The sequence below is a fragment of the Pteropus alecto genome, unplaced genomic scaffold, assembly GCF_000325575.1.
Source record: "Pteropus alecto unplaced genomic scaffold, ASM32557v1 scaffold185, whole genome shotgun sequence".
Taxonomy (NCBI): domain Eukaryota; kingdom Metazoa; phylum Chordata; class Mammalia; order Chiroptera; family Pteropodidae; genus Pteropus; species Pteropus alecto.
The window spans coordinates 7,908,041-7,931,699 of record NW_006438088.1 but is presented as its reverse complement, the minus strand read 5'-3'; the positions used below and the strand labels follow the sequence as shown (position 1 = coordinate 7,931,699).

At 38.5% G+C, this 23,659-nt stretch overlaps 1 protein-coding gene across 1 annotated transcript; it reads left to right on the top strand.

Annotated features, from left to right (window-relative positions):
* The first annotated feature begins 7,015 nt into the window (after positions 1-7,015).
* On the top strand, positions 7,016-19,150 carry ABRACL (ABRA C-terminal like). The gene is made up of 3 exons (XM_006915366.3): positions 7,016-7,185; positions 12,036-12,102; positions 18,566-19,150. Exons 2-3 carry the CDS (start codon positions 12,042-12,044, stop codon positions 18,748-18,750), a joined length of 246 nt encoding a protein of 81 aa, XP_006915428.1. The 5' UTR covers positions 7,016-7,185; positions 12,036-12,041; the 3' UTR covers positions 18,751-19,150.
* Positions 19,151-23,659: the final 4,509 nt, after the last annotated feature.

Genomic DNA, 23,659 nt, shown 5'->3' with positions numbered 1-23,659 from the left:
GCAATCTATACTGATTAAAATTCTCGGCATAAATCATGGTGGTATAGGAGATATCCAAAGGGAACGAGACCTTCCTGAGAACCCCTTACATCTAATGTTGCTGAGTTCCTACCTTGCCTAAATATCAGATTGTCCCCTGCTTATCCTGGGTAAGTGCCCCTCCCAAAGACACCGAGAGTGAGGGAGCCTGGGCAGAGACCAGAATAGAGCCTTTACATTCTGTAGGATGGACTAAAAAGATATTAATGAACTACTGTAGCTGAAAAGCAGCAGAAGTCCCTTGGAATTTTTGCGGGGAATTAACTGCCACAAGCTTTCCCTGGCTGTTGGCTTCACAGGCTTGTCTAGACTAGTGGTTCTCAAACTCAGCTGAACATTTGAGTTACTTTGGGACCTTAAAACACAGATGTCCCAGAGATTATGATTTAATTGGTTTTGGTGGGTCCTGGGCACTGCTTCTTACAGGTTGGCAAGTGGTTCTAATGTGTACCCAGAGGAACTACAACTGTCATACATTGTGTCATTAACCCCTTCCGCTCCAGGCCTTTTGTAACGCTGGATATTTGGACTAGAAACTGTATTTCTTAGCATTCTTTGACACTTGACTCCACTGTGCTCACACAGCTGCCAGTCCGGCTGCTCTTTGCACACAGCATTTGAGCACTCATGACTGCATTCAATGATCTAGAAACTTTAACTCTCAGCTGGCAACACTGACCACTTGGCCCAGGCTCAATAAAGGATAATGTAGCCTCTCTACTACAAGAGCTATACCAAAGACTCGGGAAAAAGAAAGTGGAAGAACTGAAAACCAAAGAAACAAATGTACAAAAGAGAAGTGTGAAATATGAGTAGAATGACCAGTTGTCCTAAATTGACTGGGAAAGCTCCAGATTTTACTTTTTTAATTAATCATTTTGGGGTAAGAATTTAGATTTCTTGTCAGAAAAGTAGGAAGCTTAGAACACAGGTGATTTATAAATTTTTTGGTTGGTGGGTTGAGAGTGGGAGAAAACTTGCAAACACTAAATAGTGTTTATCAACTTATTAAGATTCTTAGCAATTTCCCAGATTTCTTTGAATTTTTTATTTTATTTTATTTTATTTTATTTTATTTTATTTTTTGCTATCTAAAATAGCTTTGTCCAATAGAACTTTCTAGGAAAATAAAAATATTTTGTGCTATCAACACCAGTAACAATTGAGTACTTGAAATGAGGCTACTGTGACTGAGGATCTGAATTTTTAATATTATTTCATTTCAAATAATTTAAATGTAAATGAAAATATGAGTCTAGTAGCTACTTAACGAACAAGGTAGATCTATAGAGTTGCTGTTGTCTATGGTAGACATATTTTGGGGTAACTCCTCGTCCATACCTTCTTTGTAGAGAAACTATCTCATTTACAGCTTTCAGAAAGAGCAGCTCTGTGCATTGGACATAGCAGATTTATCTGGGTCAGTCTGAACTGGGTCAATCCAAACTGAATCAATTACTTTCTCTCTTTTAAGACTGATCAAGTAGGGTTGGCCCTAGAGACTATGCGGTGGAACGCCAAAGCCACATGTAACCTGAAGTTATGTTGGAGTGGAGACTAGAAACTATGTAGTGAAAGGGGTGGGGGAGTGTGAGGAAAGGGAGAGGAGAGGGGGAGGGGAAGAGAGAATTAGGTTGTCTCGTGAGTGCTGGACATAATACCAGAGCTTTGTTGAAGACATTGTTTCTAATTTGAGCGTTAGAGAAGAGGAAAAAAACCAAACAAAAAAAGAAAAATAAGAAAACATTATAGTAAATTCTGGAAATAATGATGATATCTATTATCAAATAAGCCAGTTGACAAAGAATGGTTCTTTCACATAGGAAGGTTGTTCTCTTTGATCATTCTTTAAGAAAGAGACATATGAGGCTTAGCACATAATGGTTTTCAGTAGATATTTGTTGAATGAATGAATAAATGAATGAATGACTAAAGCACCAGTGGGGACATGCAGCATCTTCTTAGAGCAGTTACATCAACCCTTTTGCTCAACAGTTTTTCAGTCAAATCATTATTTGTTCTCTGGTTTAGCTTTTAATTATTAAGTGTTAGTCTTGCCTTTCTATTGTTTCTTTTTCAAAAACATTTAAACTGACATATAATTCATCTACCATAAAATCACCATTTTAAGTGTACAGTTCAGGGGTTTTTAGTGTATACACAAGACTGTGCAATCTTCACCACTATCTAATTCCACAATATTTTTCATCACCAAAAAGGAGCCCCATACCCATTAGCTCTATTCCCTCCTCCCTCCTCTTAGTCTCTAGCAACCATGAATCTATTTGCTGTGGATTTGCCTACTCTGGTATAGAATTAGAAATGGAATTACTGGGTCAAAAAATATAAAATATATTTTTAACTTTTTGAGGAACTGCTAAATTGTTTTCCACAAATGCTGCACCCTTTTATATTTCTACCAGCAATGTATGAGGGTTTGACTTTCTCCACATTCTCAGGAACACTTGTTAACTTCCAGTTTTTTTAAATTATAGCCATCCTAGTGGGTGTGAAGTGGTATCTTACTGTGTTTTTAATTTGCATTTCCCAGGTGACAAATAACGATCATTTTTTCATGTGCTTATTGGCTATTTATACATCTCCTTTGGAGAAATATCTATTTCAATTCTTTGCCCATTTTTAAATTGGGTTATTTGTCTTTTTATTGTTGAGTTGTAAAAGTTTTCTACATATTCTGAATATAAGATCTTTATAAGATATATGGTTTGCAAAATTTTCCTTTCATTCTATGGGTTGTCAAAAAAATTCTTTATAATGTCCTTTAAAGTGCAGACATTTTAAATTTCATGACACCCATTTTCATCTATTTTTATTTATTATTATTATTTTTTTTTTGGTTGCTTGTGCTTTGGTGTTATAGCTAAGCAAATGTTGCCTAATCTGAGGTCACGAAGATTTACAACTATGTCTTCTTCAAAGAATTTTATAAGTTTCTGCTCTTACATTTGTGTCTTCAATCCATTTTAAGTTTTTGTATATGGTGTGAAATAGAGGTCCAATTAATTATTTTTCTTGTGGAGATCCAGTGTCCCAGCACCTTCTGTTGAAAATACCATTCTTTCTTTCCCATTTAATGATCTTGGCACCCTTATCAAAAATCAATTGACCATAGATAATTGAGTTTATTACTGTACTGTCAATTCTATTCCATTTTCTATATATCTATCCTTATGATAGTACCACTTCCTGTTCCTGTAGCTTTGTAGTAAGCTTTGAAATCAAGGAATGTGAGTCCTCCAACTTTGTTCTTTTTCAAGGTTGTTTTGGCTACTTTGGATCCCTTTTGTTTCTGCATGAATTTTAAGATCAGCTTGTCAAAAATAAAGTTAGAATTTTGATAAGGATTGTACTAAATCTGTAGATCATTTGGGGGAGTACTGTCATCTTCATAATATTCTGTCCTAATCTATGAACACAGGATGTCTTTTCATTTATTTAGTTTTTTAAAATAAAAATTTCTCTCAACAATTTTTTGTACAAGGTCTTGCACTTATTCCTAGGTATTTTATTCTTTGGATGTTATTGTAAGCAGAATTGATTTCTTAGTTTCATTTTCAGATTATTCATTGCTAGTATATAAAAATACAACTGATTTTTATATATTAATATTATATCCTGCAACCTTGCTGAACTGGCTTATTAGCTCTAAGGGCTTCCTTTTTGGATTCTTTAGCAGACATCCTTGTCTTGTTCCTGGTCTTAGGGAAAATGCTTTCAGTCTTTTCATCATTAACTATGATGTTAGCTATGAATCTTTTATAGTTGCCTTTTATTAGGTTGAGGAAATTCTTTTCCCCTAGTTTGCTGAATATTTTTTTATCATGAAAAGGGTACTGCACTTTGTCAGATGCTTTTTCTGTACCTATTGAGATGACCATGTGGATTTCCCCCTCTATTAATATATGTATTACATTGATTAATTTCTATTTGTTGAACCAACTTTGCAGTCCTGGAATAAATCCCACTTGTTCATGTATATATCTTTTTTTCATTATTTCTTGAGGGCACAGATTCTACTTTTATTTCCTTGTGTCACCCAAAGCACTCAAACAGTACTACAATTGGATCAAGAATTAATGCCCAAGACATGTAATCATGATTGTGTTACTATCATCATCAACATTAATATGAGCACAAGGTGATGATAGTCCGAACTAGAATGGCAGATCCAAATGATAAATCTCATTTTAAGGAATAAGGTAAAATTTAGAGACTATTGGCCACAGGGGATTGTTAAATTTCCTAATGCTACTGAATAATCCTTACAATCATGGTATAAGCCTTGCTTGGTTAAGATCCTCTATTCTTTATTTTTAAAAAGCATTTTATGAAAAGAGAACATGTTAAGATTAATGTTAAGATTAGGGAATTCTTAAAACAAAATACCTGGTTAACCAGTACACAGATCAAGAAGCAGAACCTTATCAGCACTCCATAAGGCCCCCTCATACCCCATCTCAGTCACTACCACCCACCACCCAACAAAGATAACCACTGTCCTACCTTCTAACACCACTGATCCTTTACAAAGGCTTTTCCTATGCACTGTGGCAGAGAAAATTATATGTTTTTAAATGAATACTTCAAATTTCCATGAACCTTTAAATATGTTATAATTTTTGTCATTCCAAGAACATGTAATTTCTTAAGTAAAATTATTAGCATTTATGTCATGCTTTATTCTGGAATTGTCTATAGCCATTCTGACCAATACGGAGACTAATAGCCATATAAGGCCACCAAGGACCTGAAATGTGCTGAAAATGTAAAATACACAATAGACTTGAAGACAGTACAAAATAATGTAATAATTTTAAAATAGCCATCACAGGTTATAATAATAGTATTTTGGATATATTAGGTTAAATAAAATGTTATTAAAATTAATCTCACATGTATCTTTTTTAATGTGGCTGCTGGAAATTTTTAAATTACAGGTATAGCTCACAAGCATATTTCTATCGGAGAATGCTAGCGTATATTATGCAATTAAGTAAATAGATAAAGATTGTCTTAATATTTTATACGTATATTACCGAAAGTTCTTTTTGACAAAGGTTATGCCGTAGGCCACCTTTGCACCCTCCAGGACTGGGACATTGTTCCTGGCACATGTTTGTTAGTTAATGAATACTTCCTTACTGTTTGATAAACTTTATTTTTTGTTTGTTTAGGTTAAAGTTCCACATTGTTTAGCTACATGATAATATTCCTAAACAAATAAGATGGCAAAAGTCTATTATGAAAACTGAAAGAGTAGGAATTGGGTATGAAAAATATTTGTTGGCAAAATATTTTTTTATCAAAAAACTTTCCTGAATTATAATTACTTACAGGTTAACATGAAGTTTATGTTATGTGTAGTGCAGCATATGTATAAACAAAGTATTTTTAAAGAGTGAATCCATTTTTATATGCACAGGGACTTTTACTTATTTAGGTAATCTTTTCTTTTTGTTTGCTGGCAGCGTACTGTGAAACAGTCATAACAGAAGTGGCACACTACAGGTCGATTATTCATTTCATTGGATATTATCTGGAAGAAATGTGATCACTGGCACTGGCCAACATAGCCAGGTCCTGCTTGGAGGATTGCTAAATATATTTCTTGTGAATTATAATTTTTGCGTTATATAGCCTTTGAAAAACATAACTTCTCAGATTTAGTGAGAAAAAAATAGGCCTCAAAGGATCCTGGAGTCACCTTAAACTTCGTGTGACATGCGAAATCTAGACAAATCAGAACTTTGGGTAATAATCTTTAGTGAACAGAGACTCATTCAGAGTTATGCCCAAAGTGATAGGTATTTACTGGAAAGGGTAACTAGAACACAGTTGGGAAGTGAATGGATCCAGTGTACCCCTAGGGACCTGGACACTCGCACGCCGCTCGGGAGCAGATTTCTGTTGCTTTTTTCCCATCACTGGGTCTCAGCTTTTCTGAGTCCGCTTCTACCACTTCCGCCCCACCCACCTTCTACTTCATGCTTGTGGTTTCTGCTTACTCAAATGTTTTGCTTTCTGGAGGCCCATTTTATCTACTCCTGTCCCAAGACCTCTTTCACCTTCAGCTTTTCTATCAGATGGCTCATTCTCTGTATTCTACCCTTTCAATTTCCCAGGGAGAATCTGATTGGCTTACCTAACTACCAGAGTCACTGGTGAGAACTGTTTGTTCCAGGTCACTTCCTAGGATGATGGCCAGTTTATAGACTGTGTGCTCTTGGGTCACGTGATCACTCTTAATCCAATCAGATATTGGAGTTTGAGGTAGTTGTTTGTGCAATCTCTGCCTGGGGAATAGTTAGGGCCACTTCTCTCAGTAGGGCCTCAGTTTTCTTTCCCAGTGGGCTCCTGGTACAGCAAGCATCACCCCCCTTCCCCTCACACCCACGCATTCTCACAGACACAGGTGGAAACGATAGTAACTAAAATAAAGCGAGTATGAACAAGCTGGTCACATTATGCAGTTAATGTAGGAAATAATGAAGAAACTTATATTGACCCAGGATCAATACCTTTGTTCAAGTGAAATTTCTTTGCAGTAGAACACATTGGTGTTCAAGATGAGTTCTGTTTTGCAAATCAGATTATCCTGCTGTCACGTAGTTTTCTGGGGGCCCTGCTCTTGGAACACAGAACAATATCACGTTCCCCCTAGAAGATCTCGGCTTTCAGCAAGTCGGGGGCGCTTTATTTCTTATGTCAGGAAAGAGATCTTGGCAGGAAATCATGCCAAGGATCAGAGGGAGGTGTTGGGGACCACTGGATCTGAGAGGCACAGAGGAAAAGAGGCGGTCATCGAAGCTCTGCGTCCGTTTTCCTAGAAGCCTCAGGCGCCCGGCCACCTGTCGGGAGTCTGCCCGCTTCTCGGAGGTCTCCTCTCCCGAGTTTCCTCCTCATAGGCTTGTCCCAGGGAGCGTGGGCGGCCCCTTTCCTGAGCGCTGAAACTCTTACCTCCCCCACCCCAGTCCGCCCCGCTCCTCCTCCTGCACGCCAGCCTTTCTCTTTGCCTCAGTCACTTCCTTCCTCAGCCTCTTCCCCCCCACAGTGCTTTGAAGAAGATAACCCGGTCGGGCCGACGCTGCACCAGTTTTTCATCGGCAAAGAAAAGGAAGCGGAGAGGTGAGTGAGTCCCCTGGGAAGATGTGGCCAGGTATAAGGGATGGACCCGGGTGTCGGGTGGAGGGCAAGCAGCAGGGGGAATCGTGGGCTGTGGTTGGAGAGCCGGGACCTGAAGCGGGCTCTGGAGCGCGCTCTGGAGCGCAGAGGTCGCGGCTGGGCTGACACCGCGCGGGGGGCCGGGGTCACACGCCTCACGCCCTCAGCTCTCCCGCAGACTTCCGCACTCGGCTCACGTGACGCTTTGCCGGCTGGGGGCGGACGGGGGAGCCAGCTGCGCTGCGCGGATTCTCACCCTGGTGCAAAGTGTCTGCTTTGTACTCGCCGGGGTCGGGAGCCGGTTCTGCAGAGCTGGGCGGGGCAGGGCTGTGGGTGCGGGGAGAGGCTACGCCGAGGGATTTGGTGGCTTCAGGGCAGCGGACTCCGCGGCGCGGGCGGTGGGTGCGGCTCTGTGCCTTCCCGGTTGTGTGTGGGGTAGGAGGTAGTGAGGAGACACGAGGGGCTTGTGGAACTTGGAGCCGGGTCCGTTCTCCTTGCCGGGTTTGGCCGCTCGCTCTCGCGGCGCAGACAAAGGCTTCCGGGACGCGGCCCTTCCCGGGGAGGCCGCCCCAGAGCCCGCCGTGCCGGCCCGGAGCAGGGCCCCGAGCACGGCGCTCCCCAACTCTCCACCGCTGCCGGTGGTGATCGAGTGATGGCCTGCAAGCGACAGGGTCTTGGGACCCCTTCCGGGCCACCTTCCAAACTTGGAGCAGGGATGACCAAATATGGAGTGCATGCACGCCCGCGAGCAGGCAGGAAGGAACCCAGCCATCCTTTGAACCGCACCATCTGCTGGTCTCGGAATTCTTAGGAGAGCTGGAAAAGTGGCAAGCCCTAGTAGGTAGAGTTGGCTCCTGATTCCCAACGCCACCGCTCCAGTAGGCTTTATTCCCTGCATATTAGAAAATCTCCATGCATTGCCTTTAAACTTAAAAAAAAAAGAAGAAAGAAAAACTTAATAGTGTCCTTAAATAGATTCTTGAGTGTATATTGATGATGGAACATTTCAGCATATGCTCAGTCCTCTGACATTTCCTTTCCTTTGTGATTCCCACGCACGATGCCTAATTAGATTCTGTCACAATTAGAGGGCCCGCCTAGCATCTGCCATCGTCTTCCCTTGATCCCCCCATTGATGAACTCTTTCTTACCCTTAGACTTGCCCCGCTTATGGTCTCTCATTGTTTTTGATCTTGCTACTTGCTCCAGTCCCAGGCTTGTGTCCCGCTAAAATGCCATGGGCCTTCCAAGTATTGTATAGCTATAAGTATTTCTCCCGTGTCTCCGATAAATAATAAATAAATCATGCCAAATTATGTATGCTAGCAATAGTTCAGCCTGTTATTTTCCTGCTCGGAGGGGCCTGGGCAGAGAGCCTTTCTTGCTTTGTAAGTGTTCTGCCTTAGTAAGTACTCAGCATGTAATATTTCATATGAACACACTATTATATTTAGTGTACTTTGTATAATATCTAGCAGAGAAAAAGAAGAAGGGAGGAGGAGAGGAAGGGGATGGAAAAGGAGGAGAAAGATATGGTAGAAATAGCATTTAATTGTAGGGAGTCCCTTTGAGTCAGTTTCACCATTCATAAAACGGGGTTAAGTAATAAATACTTTGCAAGACTCTTAGGATTACACGAATTAACATAGATAAGGAGCCTCACATGTAATTAATTATAAAGAAATGCTGATTGTCTTCCCTTAAAATTGGATGAGCATACATCTGTTTCATATGATACAGGTATTCACACAATACATAATAGTGGGATTTCCTCTTTGAGTCTCATTAAAGGAGAGCTATGTATGAAGTGTGCAGCTGGTGGTGGGTGGAAGGAGTGGAGAACCGTGTTAAAGAGAGAAATTTTCAGAGTGGGAAGAAATCACAGAATCTGAGAATTAGAGAAGACTGTAATCCCCTTGGACATTTAATTCTCTCTTCTCTCCACTGTGCGCTAATTTCTTCATCAACCTTCACAGATCCATACTACTTCTGCATTAATTCTTATGGTAAAAGGGTGCAAACTTTATTCATTGTTAGGCAATTTTGATTGTTAGAGAAATTTTTCCTTATATGGCTCCCAAATCTGCCTTTTCATTACATCTATCCATTCTACCCAATAGAGCAACACAAAACAAGATTATTCACGTAAGTACATAAAAGGAGCTTTACTTTAGAAAAAAATAGTGGTAAATCTCTAGGTTAACTTTTTGGGTCAAGAGTTTCTAGAGTGCACATGACCGAAACTTATTCAAACAGCATGAGAAAAACCAAGAACAATTGATTGCTTCGTGTAACTGGAAAGCCCAGCGTCATGTACAGGTTCAGTCGTTATTATGTGGTTGGACTTTTTACTAGCTTTATTCCTGGCAGGTTCTTCCTACACAGTAGTTGTTTACGTTAGGGGCTATACACGTATATCTTAGAATCCTGTAGGAGAGGGTTGTATTACTAGTGATTCTGGCAAAATCCCTGGGATGAACCTCACTGTTCAGGATGGGATCACCTACCTATGCCCCAAATCAATTATATTGGCTCTGAACCACTCTTGGAGTTTAGGCTGAGGCTCTTCCCAAGATACACAGGTTTAGAGTAAGGAAGGAAAGACTTGATCCAAACAAAAATTAGATTGCTGGAGTCATAATGGAGAATGAGTGCTGGGCAGGTAAAAATGACAGCTGTCTATCACACTGACATTTACAGGTTTTTTTTCCTACCATTATTCTTGTGGTATGTCTTTCAGTTGTGTCCTCTGGGTGTATTTTAGCTTTTGAATCTCTCAAACTCTATCTTGACTTGAATATCATGTCATGGGTAAAATTTCACCAACACAAAGTTCCTAACATTTGGATGCTACAATTTTTGATAATGAGTTTTATGTAGATGCATTAACTTAAGATGTTGCATTTCATTGCAATACAAGCTTCTTAAATTATAATATTTACACATATAATGTAGGAGATGGCAGTGGTGCCTTTAGTTAGTACCCGATGGGAACTCCAGATTCCCAATCAATATAATTTAAACATAGATGCCATTCTTGTTTTTAAAAACTACCGAGATTTAGATATAATTTATATGAATAGAGTTGTTTCTTCCAAATTGTTACTCCAAAGTCAATCATACACACTGCTACTTTTTTGGTCTCTCATTTGATTTGGAGACTTTAGGATTTGAAAACAGACTGAATTGATGCACATTCTGCTCTGTTGCTCACACCCTCATGCTGTCGTTTTCACTGTAAATCACTGCCTTATTATGGAAACTCTTCTTCCTTTACTTTTTCCACTCAACTCTATTGCGGTTCTCTCCTGCATCTCTACCTCCTCTTTTCCGTTTCTTGCTGGGATTTTTCTTTTTCACTTCTGTAGGTGTTTGCCAGGCTCCTTTACCTTCCCTTTTCTGTCTGAGCTCTCTTCCTCTGAGAGCGCCTCTCTGTTTCCCACCTAAATCAGCAGCACTATACTGACAACTCTCATTGGAATTGTCAACTCCCAGCCCCTCTCATACCTTTGCTTCTTTCAGTCCATGAAACCACTATTTATTGAACCTGTACTCTTGGTTTCAGACGTGCTCCAGCAGAGAGCATTACAGTCAGGTCCCTGCCTTAGAGGAGCTTACCATGTAGTGGTGAAAGCTGGAAAACTGATAATTCCAGTCAAGTGGAATGAAGAGGGCAGACAGAGCTATGGGAACACACAGTGTGGGAGTTCTCCTATTCCAGGTTTCATGGAAGGCTTCCTGGAGGAAGTTATATCTTAGCTGGGACTGGATGTGTGGGAGTTAGCCCCAAGACAGAGGAATAGTCATGGTCTGGACTGAAGAAACGGTGTGTGTGAAGGCTAGAGGTGAGAAATTGAGGGACATTTAAGGAATAGAAAGAAGCCCCATGTAGCTGCAGCCTACAGTTCAGAGGGTAGAGTGGAGGAGGCTGGAATAGTAGGCAGAACCCAGCTTGCGGAGGACCTAGTGAGCTGAGGGAAGTTTCACAGCTCCCATTAATCCTGGACTCCTCCTATCTGAAGATGAATGATTGTCACCACAAGCTCTCCATTGCAGTCAGGTTGTACTGCGCACTGTCCAGGGAAGGACATGTTGTCCCTGTGTGTGACGCAGAAGTCATCATTGCACTGACCTGATGTTATTAAAATTGCCTTATATTGATCTACCTTCCTCACTAGATTGCGCGCTTCCGGAGAGGAGGATCTGTGTCCCTTTATCTTGCTACCTCCAGCTCCTACCTTAGGGCCTGCTTTTTCTCCTTTGCTTCTGTGTTTTGCATAGAACACCCTTTTGTATAGAACCCCATGCATAGAACATGCTTTTGCAACTGTCTACCTGGTCTGCTCCTCCCCAGTGACCCCCACAAAGCCTTTTGTGGCTTGTCCTTTGTGCCTTGGACCCATCACTCTAAGAATGCTGTCACATTGTTATGCATTCAGAGCTTTTCTTGGCTTCTGGTGGTTGAACATTCCCTGAGGACAGGTCCTATGCAGCTCACCTTTATATTTTTGGTTGTGAGGGGAGCATTATGAAGAGGATGGGCTTAGAGTTAATAGTGGGTACAAGGGAAAAAGGCTGCATTCTTCCCAGTAGACTGTGTAGAATGAGTGGAATCAGCCCAGAGGGGAAGTTATAAAGGAAAATGGAGGTACGCTAAAGCCCTGTACAATTCACAAGTATTTTTAGGAAGAGAGACATGGTAAATTAATAGTGACAAATGCTACATAAAAGGAGAAAGGGCCCTTGGATTTGCAAGATATGCTTAATGGAATGTAGAAATGGTAGTAATACAGACTTATTTTTTTCCCTCTCAGGCAGCAATGAATGTGGATCACGAGGTTAACCTCTTAGTGGAAGAAATTCATCGTCTGGGTTCAAAAAGTAAGTACTATAACACAGGTACAGTATTTCTACTGAGTTTACCTAAAAAGCAAGTAGCACCAACTTTTTTGGTAGCTGCCTATAAAGGGGTCACCAGGGCTTCAGGACACAGTTTTGGTGGCTCTGCCTTCAGTCCCAGGTGTTGAGTGCCCTCAACCATGAAGTGATTGATATCTGCAGACACAGAGCTATTAGGATATTGTGATTCTGATGCAAAGAATGGTTGAGATATTTCATAATCCTTTGAATGGAGAGAAAATTGCTGTGCCACTTTAATCTGCCTTCATTGAAATCTGGTAATTAAATCATGTTTAAATTTTTAATTTTCACACTATTAAAATTTATTTTTTTGCTTTCTCCTGTCAGCATTTTACATATTTCCAAATGACTAGGGACTAAGATTGAAATTATACTAAATTGTTTTTATTTTCTCTACGTTCTTGGATTTTATATAATCAGGTATTTATGTACCTATAACTAAACCATCCTTTCCATCGTTTTTTTTTGAGTCAGCTTTTTCTTCAGCAGCATATAAACAGCTCCCATGATATTAGTGTCATGTAAAATTGGTGGTATTCGCGTCCTTTTCCTGAGTTGTAACGAAGTAACTGTTTGTTGTTCTTGTAGCTGGAGTATTTGTACATCTCAGATAAGACATGCAGGATTTGGGGAGCATTTAGAAAATTTTAAGAACAGTAAACATATTCAGCAACAACTAGGCTAATAGAATTCAAAATTATAAAATTACATCATATAAGTGAAAAATGGCTTTAAATGACCTCATAAGAGTTGTTTTGTCATTATAGCTTGATTCTTCTTATAGTTCTGACTGCTTATGAATCAGAAATTGTTTGAAATAATAAGACATACTTTGAAAATTCCGTTAAGCCATTATTATCAATTGTCCCCGTGTTAGTTTTCTGTTGTTGCTGTAACATTACCACAAACTGCGTGACGCAAAACCACACATTTAATATCTTAACAGTAATAATGTAGGTTAGGAGTCTGCCTTAGTTCATTTGGGCTGCTATAACAAAATACTACAGCCTTGGTGGCTTATAATTTATTGCTCATAATTCTGGCAGCTAGAAGTCAGAGATCAGGGTGCCAGGTTAAGTGTTCTTCCGGATTTGAGACTTCTTGTATCCTCACAGGGTGGAAGGATCTGCGGATCTCTGCAGCCTCTTTTCTGAGGCATTCATCCCTTATTATTCATGACCTTTACATCTTTACACCCAAAGGAGTCTTCAGCACCTCCCAAAGGTGTCCCACCTGTTACTATACCTTTGGTGGTTAGGATTTCAATGTATGAGTTTTTTGGGAACACGAATATTCAGATGAAAACAGAGTCTGATAATGGTCTGCATGGTCCAAAACCAAGGTGTTAATAGGCCACATTTCTTTTTGAAGGCACTAGAGAATATGTTTCCTAGTCTTTTTCTTGCTTCGAGAAGCAACCTGCATTCTTGGCTCACGGCACCCTTTCTCCATCTTCAAAGCCAGCAACAGCTGGTTAGTCCTCACATCATATCACTCTGACCTCATCTTCTGCCTTCCTCTTCTAGTTTTAAGGACACTTGTGGTTACATTGAGCTTACTCATTTAGTCCAGGATAATCTCCCCATTTTAGGGTCCTTAATTTAATCACACCTACAAAGTACCATTTGCCATATAAAGGAACATATTCACTGTTCTGGGGATTATAAGGACATGGATATCTATTAGGGTCATTATTTTTCCTATTGCCTGGCCTTTTTGGTCTTTTCTAGTCACTTTATTTTTATATCAAGCCTGACTTATCACTTAAATATACCAAGTAAAGATAAACGAGGCATATAAAATTTGGTATGGACTCAAAACTGAGTTTAATCATGTGATCAGTTACTATTTGTTGGCAATCTGTATATGCCAAGCACTGTGTAAGTAGAAGAGGCATAAAGTGTGTTCCTGTGCTTCAGTGATCTTACTACTTAGTTGAGAAAAATAGATTAAAAACTCATGATGCAATTGAAAAAAAATTGGTATGCTAAACTGTGAAGTGCTGTCATTCAATTTAGTATGGTCCCAGATAACTAGATTATTGAAGGTGAAGTAGCTGGGAGCACTCAATGACACCTGACTATCCGGTAAGACTTTGAAGTTTAGGGCAGGGCAGTTTAGGAGGAAATGCATGAGCTGCATTTGGGATATTTGTGGAGAACACTGAATAGAGAGTGGAGGATGTCATTTATTTAGGTCCCCAGTCAAACAAATGAACAATCTTTCCTGACCCCATTTTTCTTCCTCTATGGAAGTTTGATAAGTCTTGTTTTCAACAGTGATGCCTCTGTGGTCCTCGTTTCTACATTCCCAATTTCTCCTGAGCTCTGTGAGGTCATGTTACTCTTGGAAGTAATACTATTATTTAGTTTGTTAAAGGTTTTAAAGGTGTATTTCCAAAGATTTTAGGGTTCTTTTTTCCATTAGATCTTTCTCCATGTCACCTTAGTGTTTATTGGTCAGATTTATTGCATTTAAAAGTCTAACTTTTGTATCCCTCGCACAGTATTATTGTTCTGCTAGGATAAACTGAACCTGCACTTCAAAATGAGCAGTTTTACAAACTGTAAGACAACAGAGCAATTATCATAACTTCTATACGAATGAAAGTATTTTCAACATTGCAGCTTTACCAGGCCTCCTTGACTTACCTGTACCTGGTAATAGATGATTTATGAGTTGGAAATCATCTATGGAGATACGTTATCTACTGACATATTATAGTCAATTATTTAAGTTGTGTCTGGAATAATTTTGATGAATCTAAATTATGATATAGATTAATCATATTTAAACTAATCTAAATGATATATAAGCTGAAGATAGAAATTGAGAAATTTATTTTTATCTGTTTCTTTTAAAATTCTTTTCTCATTTTTCATCCAGTAGAAAAAAATTAAATGGATAAAGAGTAGTTGGAGATTTAAATTCTTTCATTCGACAAATATTTTCTGAGTGTTGCCTTTGTGCTTAAGTGCTGGAGTAGTAAAAATAAACAAAATTCTGTCTCAATCCTTGTGGATTTCTTTACGTAGCGAGGAGACAGACAAACTGGAAGCATGTATTGGGAAGTTGTTAAGAGCTTAAGTTCTGTATTGAGAAGACCTGTATTCGAAACTGCTGTATTGGGATGTCTAGAGTCAGACTCTCTGGGAATGAATCCTAGCTCTTCAACATATACTCGCTGTGTGACCTTAGGTAAATTACTAAACTTTTCTGTGCCTTGATTTCCTTATTTGTATAATAGTTCTCTGTTTCAGTGATTCAAAAATACTTTTTTTTACACTTTGAACTCTTTAAAATAGGAATATATCTTCTAATACATGGTGTGCTATAGTTAATCAGAACATAAAATAATAGTCCTTCTTGAAATCAGTTGTATCTTATCTTTGATGAAATGAGGATTGAGTTTAATGACTGTAAAATTCATTGAATGGTTCTAGCAACAGAGCAACTGTTACTATAATTGATGGTGCCTGCTTCACAACTATGTATTTAATTTTATGAGAAGAGCTATTAACTCAATTGAGAGAATCTCAGAGGACCTCTCAGAGATGACATTTGAGTCCATTCTTGAAGAAAAGGAATTTAGCTAGGGAAAGGGGTCTGGAATGCTGGACCCCTGGCTCAACATGGCTAAAATTACCAAGGCAGGATCTTTCATGTCACCTTGGGTAGCAGCAAGTCATTTATTTTAACTGGATCAAAAAGTTCATGGTACAATAGAGGAGGAGATCAGGTGAGAGATGAGTGCAAGGGCCTGAGGACTTATCTTAGTCTTCTGGCCTTAGTCTAAGGCCAGAGTCTTATCTGTGAGGCCACGGACTTCACTTTATTTTTAAGGTGATAGGAACCATTGAAAAAGTAAAGTAGAAGGTTATCAGTCAAGTTTTCATCTTATAGCATTTCTTCCACATTTTTTATTTTACAATATGGAGGATATATTTTTAGGACAAAAATGGAGAAAGGGAGGCTGGTAAGGAGTCTTACAACTACCCACATGAGAATCAATTTGGGCCTGAATCAAGAAATTAATTGTCCATGGAGAGGAGAAGTTAGAGCAACAGAAAGTACAAAGAAAGTGGAATCACTTGCAAGATTGAGGAGTGAGTAGGCAGGAGAACTCCAACATTATACCCAGGTTTCTGCCTTTGATGCCTTTAAAATTTAACATGAATTTACCATATTCCGAGCAATCTATAAAGGGTTTTACCTATATTCTATCTTTTAATCTTTGTAACAACCTTGTGAGGGGAGTTTCTACCCTCATTTTATGGATGAGGTAACTGCAAGTCAGAGCTTGAGGGATCTGCCTGAGGTTACCCAGCAGCTCCATTTGTTTCTGTAATTGGTAAAAGATTCTTATTGCAAACAGAGGGTCATGATGCTAGAAGCTGAAAAAATCAAAGAGGTGCATCTTTGCTTCCAGGCCATGCATGGACAGAGTCTCTGTTTTCCTTTACAAACTTATTTCCTTTTCTTCTCATCTCAGATAATTTACTTGAGGTGAGTCACTCTAGATACTGTTCCCCAGACACTTAGTTGCTTCACCTGTGACTATGGCTTGGCACACTATCCCATTTCTCTCACTCACAGTCGAGCCAATGATAATTGATTGAGTGCTCAGTGTGTGCTGGACCCTGTGCTGTGGGCTTTAGAACTGTGTCTCCCAGTAGCACTGTGCAGGAGGTATTAAGATCCCCATTTTATAGATGAGGAAACTGAGGCTTAAGGAGCTTAAGCAGTTGCCCAAGGGCAAACAACTAGTAGGTGGGAGAGATTTCAACTGAGGACTGTCATGTTATACTCCCTTTTAAAGTCCAGAATAGGTACTACTCCTTCATGAAGTCTCCTACCATTGTAGCCCAAAGTCATCTTGTTCTCTTCCAAGCTGTAGGATGTATTGTCTTTGGTACTCACTTGACATCCAGTTGCATACTGCTTAGTACTCTTGCTTTACTTGTTATGTGTGTATTTCTTATTTCCTCATGGGAATTTATAGCATTTCTTTGAAAGCTAAAGTGATTCTATACTTTGTTCCATTTGCCTCCAGTGCCCAGCACAGTGCTACACTCACAGAGGAGTTTACTAAGCCTCAAACTGGAAGTTCTAGCAGGGGAGCACAGGAACTCAAGAACCCTTGGGCAAGGAATGGTCCCCGCTCACTATGATGGCCATCTTGACAGTGGGCACAGCTTTGGGAGAGAAGAACATGGGGCAGTGCTGTAGGAACAGGGTCAGCTGGGTAGATCAGAGGAACCAACCGTCAATGGGGAGGTGTCCCAGTTAACCCTCATCACCGAGTTTTCAGTTGATTGATTTTTAACCAAAGATTGTTGACCTTAATCGTTTTTTTAACAAAAAACTTTACATTTTTGGAGGAGTTTTAGATTTACCTTAAAATTGAAAGAAAGTACAGAGATTTCCCAGTCATCTCCTACTCTCACACATGCACAGCCTCCCCCATTATGACATCTCTCACCAGAGTGGTCCATTTGTTACAATGGAGTGGTCTATTTGATGAACCTACACTGACACATCATCAATCACAGTCCATAGTTTACATTAGGGTTCACTCTTGGATATTGTACATTCTATGGGCTTGGACAAATTTATAATGACATGTATCCACCATTATACTATCATACAGCATATTTTCATGCTCTAAAAATCCTCTGTGCTCTGCCTGTTTATCTGTCCCCTACCCCAACCCCTGAAAACACCTAATCTCTTTAGTTTTCTCTTTTTCTATAGTTTTACCTTTTCCAGAATGTCCTATAGTTGGAATCATACAACATATAGCCTTTCAGATTGCCTTCTTTCACTTAGCAATATGTGTTTAAGGCTCTTCCATGTCTTTTCATGGCTTGATAATTCATTTCTTTTTAGGATTTACCTTAATTTTTATCATCTATATTAAAAACTGACCTCCAAGCTAGATTATCTAGGAATCGTGGTAAATACAGATTTCTTCACTTTTAAGATCATCATTCCTTCCCTGGGGATTCTGAGTATGTTCAGAATGTGGAGAAGCATTGCTCTTGATCAGGGATTTCTGTTGTATTTGTTGTTTTTACTGATTCAGCATCTGACATAATCATTTAAAAATCAAAATTTAGACAGAGAAGAATTGGTTCACAATAGTAGCACTGTTGCATATTTACCTTTTGTAAATGTTTCTTGGTTCTCTTCCAGTTTTTGTCCAGATACTACTAAGGCCAGGAAGCGTACAACACATTGTATTTTTTTCCATTACTTTTTGGATCTGACAAGAGGTTACATTGAATTTATGACTATTAAGTATTAAACTGTAATTTGGTTAACCTATGGTTAGATATTTATTATAAATAATTATGTAACTCTTCCATATATGGGGGCAAGAAACAGGCTTTACATTGGCTAACATTGTATTTTCTCAAATTAGATGCTGATGGGAAGTTAAGTGTGAAATTTGGGGTCCTCTTCCGAGATGACAAATGTGCCAACCTCTTTGAAGCATTGGTAGGAACTCTCAAAGCTGCAAAACGGAGGAAGATTGTTACGTACTCAGGAGAGCTACTTTTGCAAGGTGTTCATGATGATGTTGACATTATATTGTTGCAAGATTAATGTGGCTTACATATCATTGTTTATTGTTATTTTTTGTTTCTGGTAAACTGGAATATTTTCAAGTCAAAGGACAAACATATGAGCATACTAAATGTATTTTTATAGAACTTCGTTAACAAAAGGAGACTTATTTTAGAAGTCTGTCCTTTTTATATCTTGAAAGAAAATTTATGTATTACACTGTAAAATAAATAAAACCTATTATTTTTCTCAGGAATCTGGTTGGAAAATGTAGGCATTGAGGCTTTTTCTGTGGGTGCGTGAGAGTGTTTCATAAATCATTCTTAGACAATTTTTATAGATATTTGACATTCTGTGAAAGCAAGAAGCAAACTGAAGACCAGCTCCCACAAGGAATATCATAATGTTTATGTAATAAAAACATGTAACTACCTTAAAACTGCCTTATTGCCTTTTTTTTTATCATTTAAGATTTATGTGCCTTTCAAAATCAAGTTTTTGCATCAAGATTAGGTAACTGTAGTAAAGGTTATCTTAATTTGAAGAAAAATTCTCTTAAAGCTACAGAATAATTTAAAAATTAGAAAATAAGGATAGGCAGTGTTATGAGTGGGCCCTATGAAAAAATATTGATTTTGATGCCTATTGTGTGCTTATCAATGAGTTAGGGGACATGCCAAAAAATGTAACTTGAAAACTTCACTTTGTAAGTGGATTAGTTAGACCCACCTGACACAGTACAGGATTGTATATAATTGCATGTTGCAGCCTATAGTACAGGATTGAAAATGATGCAGAACCTCGAGGAGGGTAAAATCAGTAAAAGCCATAAAGGTTGGAAAAGGTATCATAGAGAAGGCAGAATATGCATAATTGGAGCTGATTATTCAGAGCAGAAAAATGGAATGGGTGAGGCTGATGACTCAAGGTAAGACAGAGGAACATGAATTAGCAAGGCATGATCTTATGAAAGGTAGGAGGATGTCAGGTCGACTGGAATGTTAGGGAGAGAAGTGATTCAGATTCGATAATTAAAATGGAACCTGGGAAGCTATAGAGAGAAGAGTCTGAACAGAAACTGGAGCTGGAAAATTTCATGATGAAAATGATGTTTAGTGAAGGTTACTGTAGCACTGGTAACTAGGGTGGATTGTGGAGAGTAAAGATGCAGTCAGACAAGCCAGCTAAAATATTGCTCAAGAATCTCATGGGGGTGGTGATAATGGAAAGGCAGAGGAAGGATGGACTTCCAGCACATTTTGAAGGAAATTGAAACTGTCATCAGTACCCTTTCTATGGTGACAAGATCCCAGTTCAAATTAGATTAAACAGCAGAATTCACTGGCACTTCATAGACATTGCTAACATTTACTATGCTCATCCTCATGTAACCCTGTGAGTTTCATTTGGGCACAGTGAACTTGAGGTGTTTAGAGTGGAAATGTGTAGTAAGCAGGTAAGGATTTGGTTCTGGGACTCAGGTGAAGGTTCAGGATTATAGATAAACTTGAAAAATGAAGATTCAAGATTGATTTTCATCTCAATTTTGATATGTTTAGATAATTATAATTTTGCCTTTGTTATTATCATTAAGTTGAAATTTTAATTATCAGGCACTTGGAAGACAAAAGACATGTAATCTACAGGTTTTGTAAAAGCCCCAGTTGAGAAATTGAAGCAACTTTTAGGGGAAAACAATCTGGGAACCTCACGTATGACAGCTTTTCTGAGAGGAAGCTGGCCTCATGTAATCAGACTTCCTTAAAGAACCTAAAGAAGTAAGTTGAAATAGTTACTCAGTTTGTCCCTTTGATTAGTGTCTCCTTGGTAGTAAATGAAATTTCAAGCTTTCAAACCATAATGATTTAGAATTCAGTAAATATCTTCTGGAAAATGTATATTCATATGATTATTTTGAGAACATTGGCAGACTAGCATTCTTATATACCACTGACATCTGTGATACAATCATCCATAATACAGTTTTGTGTATTTTCCTTTAGATTCGAGATTCTTTTGTAACAATTTTGTATGTGGATAGTTTTTTTCTTTGAATCTTGGTCTTAAAAATTCAAAATCATAGATTTGATTTTTTTTGAGCCAGATTCATAGTGAAAATAATCTTTTTGGTCACAAACTGTATTCCAGTTAATTGTGACAGTAATGAATGTCATTGGCTATAGGTGCATGGAAGTTGAAAATTATGAATGGTGTACACAAACATTTTTTTTTGTGCAACGAAATGTATTTACTGCATCTACTTTGGATAGGTCACTGTGGTAGGCATTATGGATTGTTAAAGCAAAACAAAATAACAAAATTTGATTCCAGTGGTCAAAGAAAAACCAATTTGCACAATATGTATTAAATATAGAAGAAGCTCTGGGTAAACGATATAGGGATACAGGTGCACAAATGATGACTCATTCCATGGAGAACTGGGATGAAATAAAGTTTGTCTTAAAGCAGCAGAATGGTTGAGAAAGACTTAACTGGTGGGTTTGTTACTGCCTACAAAGATAGAGGAAGGCAAGTAAAATAAGGAAGGAAAGAAGAGTATTGAGAGCTAAGGCTGGAAAAGAAGGTTGTGGCATTATTTTGAACCCTTAAGAAAGAAAAAACCATTTTAAATGTATGTCTTAATGATCAATTATAAAGAACTCTAAAAAACTTACATGAAATAATTTGATAAGTATCACTAATTATCAAGTAAGTTTAATTTGTAAGTTCCTAACAGTGCAATTTGGTATACTGAGATTACATAGGACAATCTATAATTACAGCTTATCATCTTTATATTGAGTGACCGTTAATTGAAAAGTTGATTAATGTTACCACTTTTGGCATTCAAATTTCCTTAAGTTGTCATCATAGGTATTCCAAGCACTCCTTTTTGTTCTGAAGGCATAATTTAAAAATAAGTTAAAATTTTTGATTTGAGGAATTTATCTTAATTAAACACTAACATTCCAGATTTTTCTGGTGTCTGAGATGCATCCCACAGTTCCAGACAATTAGGAGAAAAAGGCCTATGGACTGACGGACAAAATAAAAACATATGTGATGGCTGAGGACCAATCCTACTTTTCTGTGTGGCATGTGGTATGAACTCATTAATTTATAACCTCATATATTTAGAAAAAGTCAGGAGAAAGGCATGTACCTTTAAGTTATTTATGGTGAAATAATCTTGGCGTTTCCTCTTAACAAAAGATGTAAATAATTCTTTAAAGAAAATTTGCTTCTCAGAAGCTTTTTATGATGAGAAATCAGAAATGACCATATTTTTCTAGAAGATGATTCCATGTGAAAACCCCTGTCATGTAGGTTTGATTTATCTCTGGCTCTCTCAATAAGAAGTTAAATTTTTTGTTTTTCTTTAGTTCTTTTAGTGAAGACATTTTTGGTTAGAAGGAATGGAGACTCAGGTAACAAGGATTAACTATCAAGATGTATACACAGCAATTAGGAAGGTCAGGTAACCAACTCAGTGTAATCCAAGACTGGGAGTTTGCTGTGGTGGGGGATGAGGGACACCTAACCAGAGAGCGTCAGAATGGCTCTTGCAGCTCCCTCAACATCTCAAAGCTTTGGAGATTCTGTTTGAGTAGAGCATCTTCTAGGGTCCAGGCTGATTAGCATGGGCAGCCCTGGGAAAGAACCACTTTTCCGCACACGAGAACTTCCCTGTTAACGCCACTCAGCTGTTTTCATGGATCCAACTCTTTCTTTTGGCTTCTCCTCTTGCTTCTGATTAGGCTTCCTCATCTTTTATCTTTTCTCTAATTCTTTGCTGCTACTTAAGCTTTAGTTTATTCTCTCATTAATTTATTAGTGTCACTTCTTGCTGGCTATCTCATATATCGTATGCCTGAATTAAAATGCTTTTCAATTCGTCCCTAGTTGACAACTTTTTGTGCCAGGCCACTTCATTGGTCATTGGCCAGCTTAAGGATTGATTGAGTCAGCTGCTCTCTCTTGGTCCAATCAGTTATGGATGCAAATGGAAGACAGGAATGCATATGGCCTAGAGCTACTGTGCCAGGGCCTGTGAGCTGAGCTGCCTTAGACACATCTGTGAATCTGGGAGGCTGTTATGAATATTTTCTAAGAAGACTTTCCTCAGAGATTCTCTGTGATTTACGGTGGACTGTGAAGACAGTAACTTCTAATTTGGAGAATGTGCATTTCAAAAAAAAATTCTCTTTTACACATAAAAAAATTCCCTCCGCATGGTGTGCTTTTAGTAAACATGATTAAGAAAATTCATGATACAAAATACAAAAAGCGACTATGACTTCAGCAAAGATTTTTAAATAAGTTTGTATGTTATTAATCATAAAAGCTGTACTTATACTTTAAAGATAATAGTATGTTTATTTATGTACACAAGGCACATCATTTATCCACAAAAAAATGCTTGGTGCACGTATGGTTTCCCGGAGTCCTTGAAATAACTCTCTGGCTCTTTAGGGGTGCTCTTCCCACAGGTTAGGAATACTTGTGGTACAATAACCACACATTCTCTATTAGGAAAGCCTGCATTTGTGCCTTGGGGTTTACCATTCACTAACTATTTCTGAGTCAGTGGTAGTTCCACATTTCCTCTCTTACAATCTGAGCAGGCTTGTGACTGCTTTAGCTAATAAAATACAGTGGAAGTGATACTATTGCTTTCTGAGAGTTGATCCTGAATGACCAAAGAGCAACTACCTAGCACACGAAATGGAATGTTGAGAGGGAGGTAAGGCTTCAGGGATGGCTTGATCAAGCAAATCAATAATGTCACCAAGATCCTGGTATTTTTCTATTTACCCATTTCGCTTTCTATGACATTAGTTTTATTGATTTCATTCTAAGTCAGACTTTATTCCTAGTCAAAAAATAGCTGGCAACCATTCCTGAGGTTGTGTGTGTGTGTGTATGTGTGTGTGTGTGTGTGTGTGTG

Coding starts and splice junctions, on each gene's coding strand:
- ABRACL (XM_006915366.3), top strand. CDS start 12,042: ATGAATGTGGATCACGAGGTTAACCTCTTAGTGGAAGAAATTCATCGT. Junction 12,103..18,565: donor TCATCGTCTGGGTTCAAAAA/GTAAGTACTATA, acceptor TTCTCAAATTAG/ATGCTGATGGGAAGTTAAGT.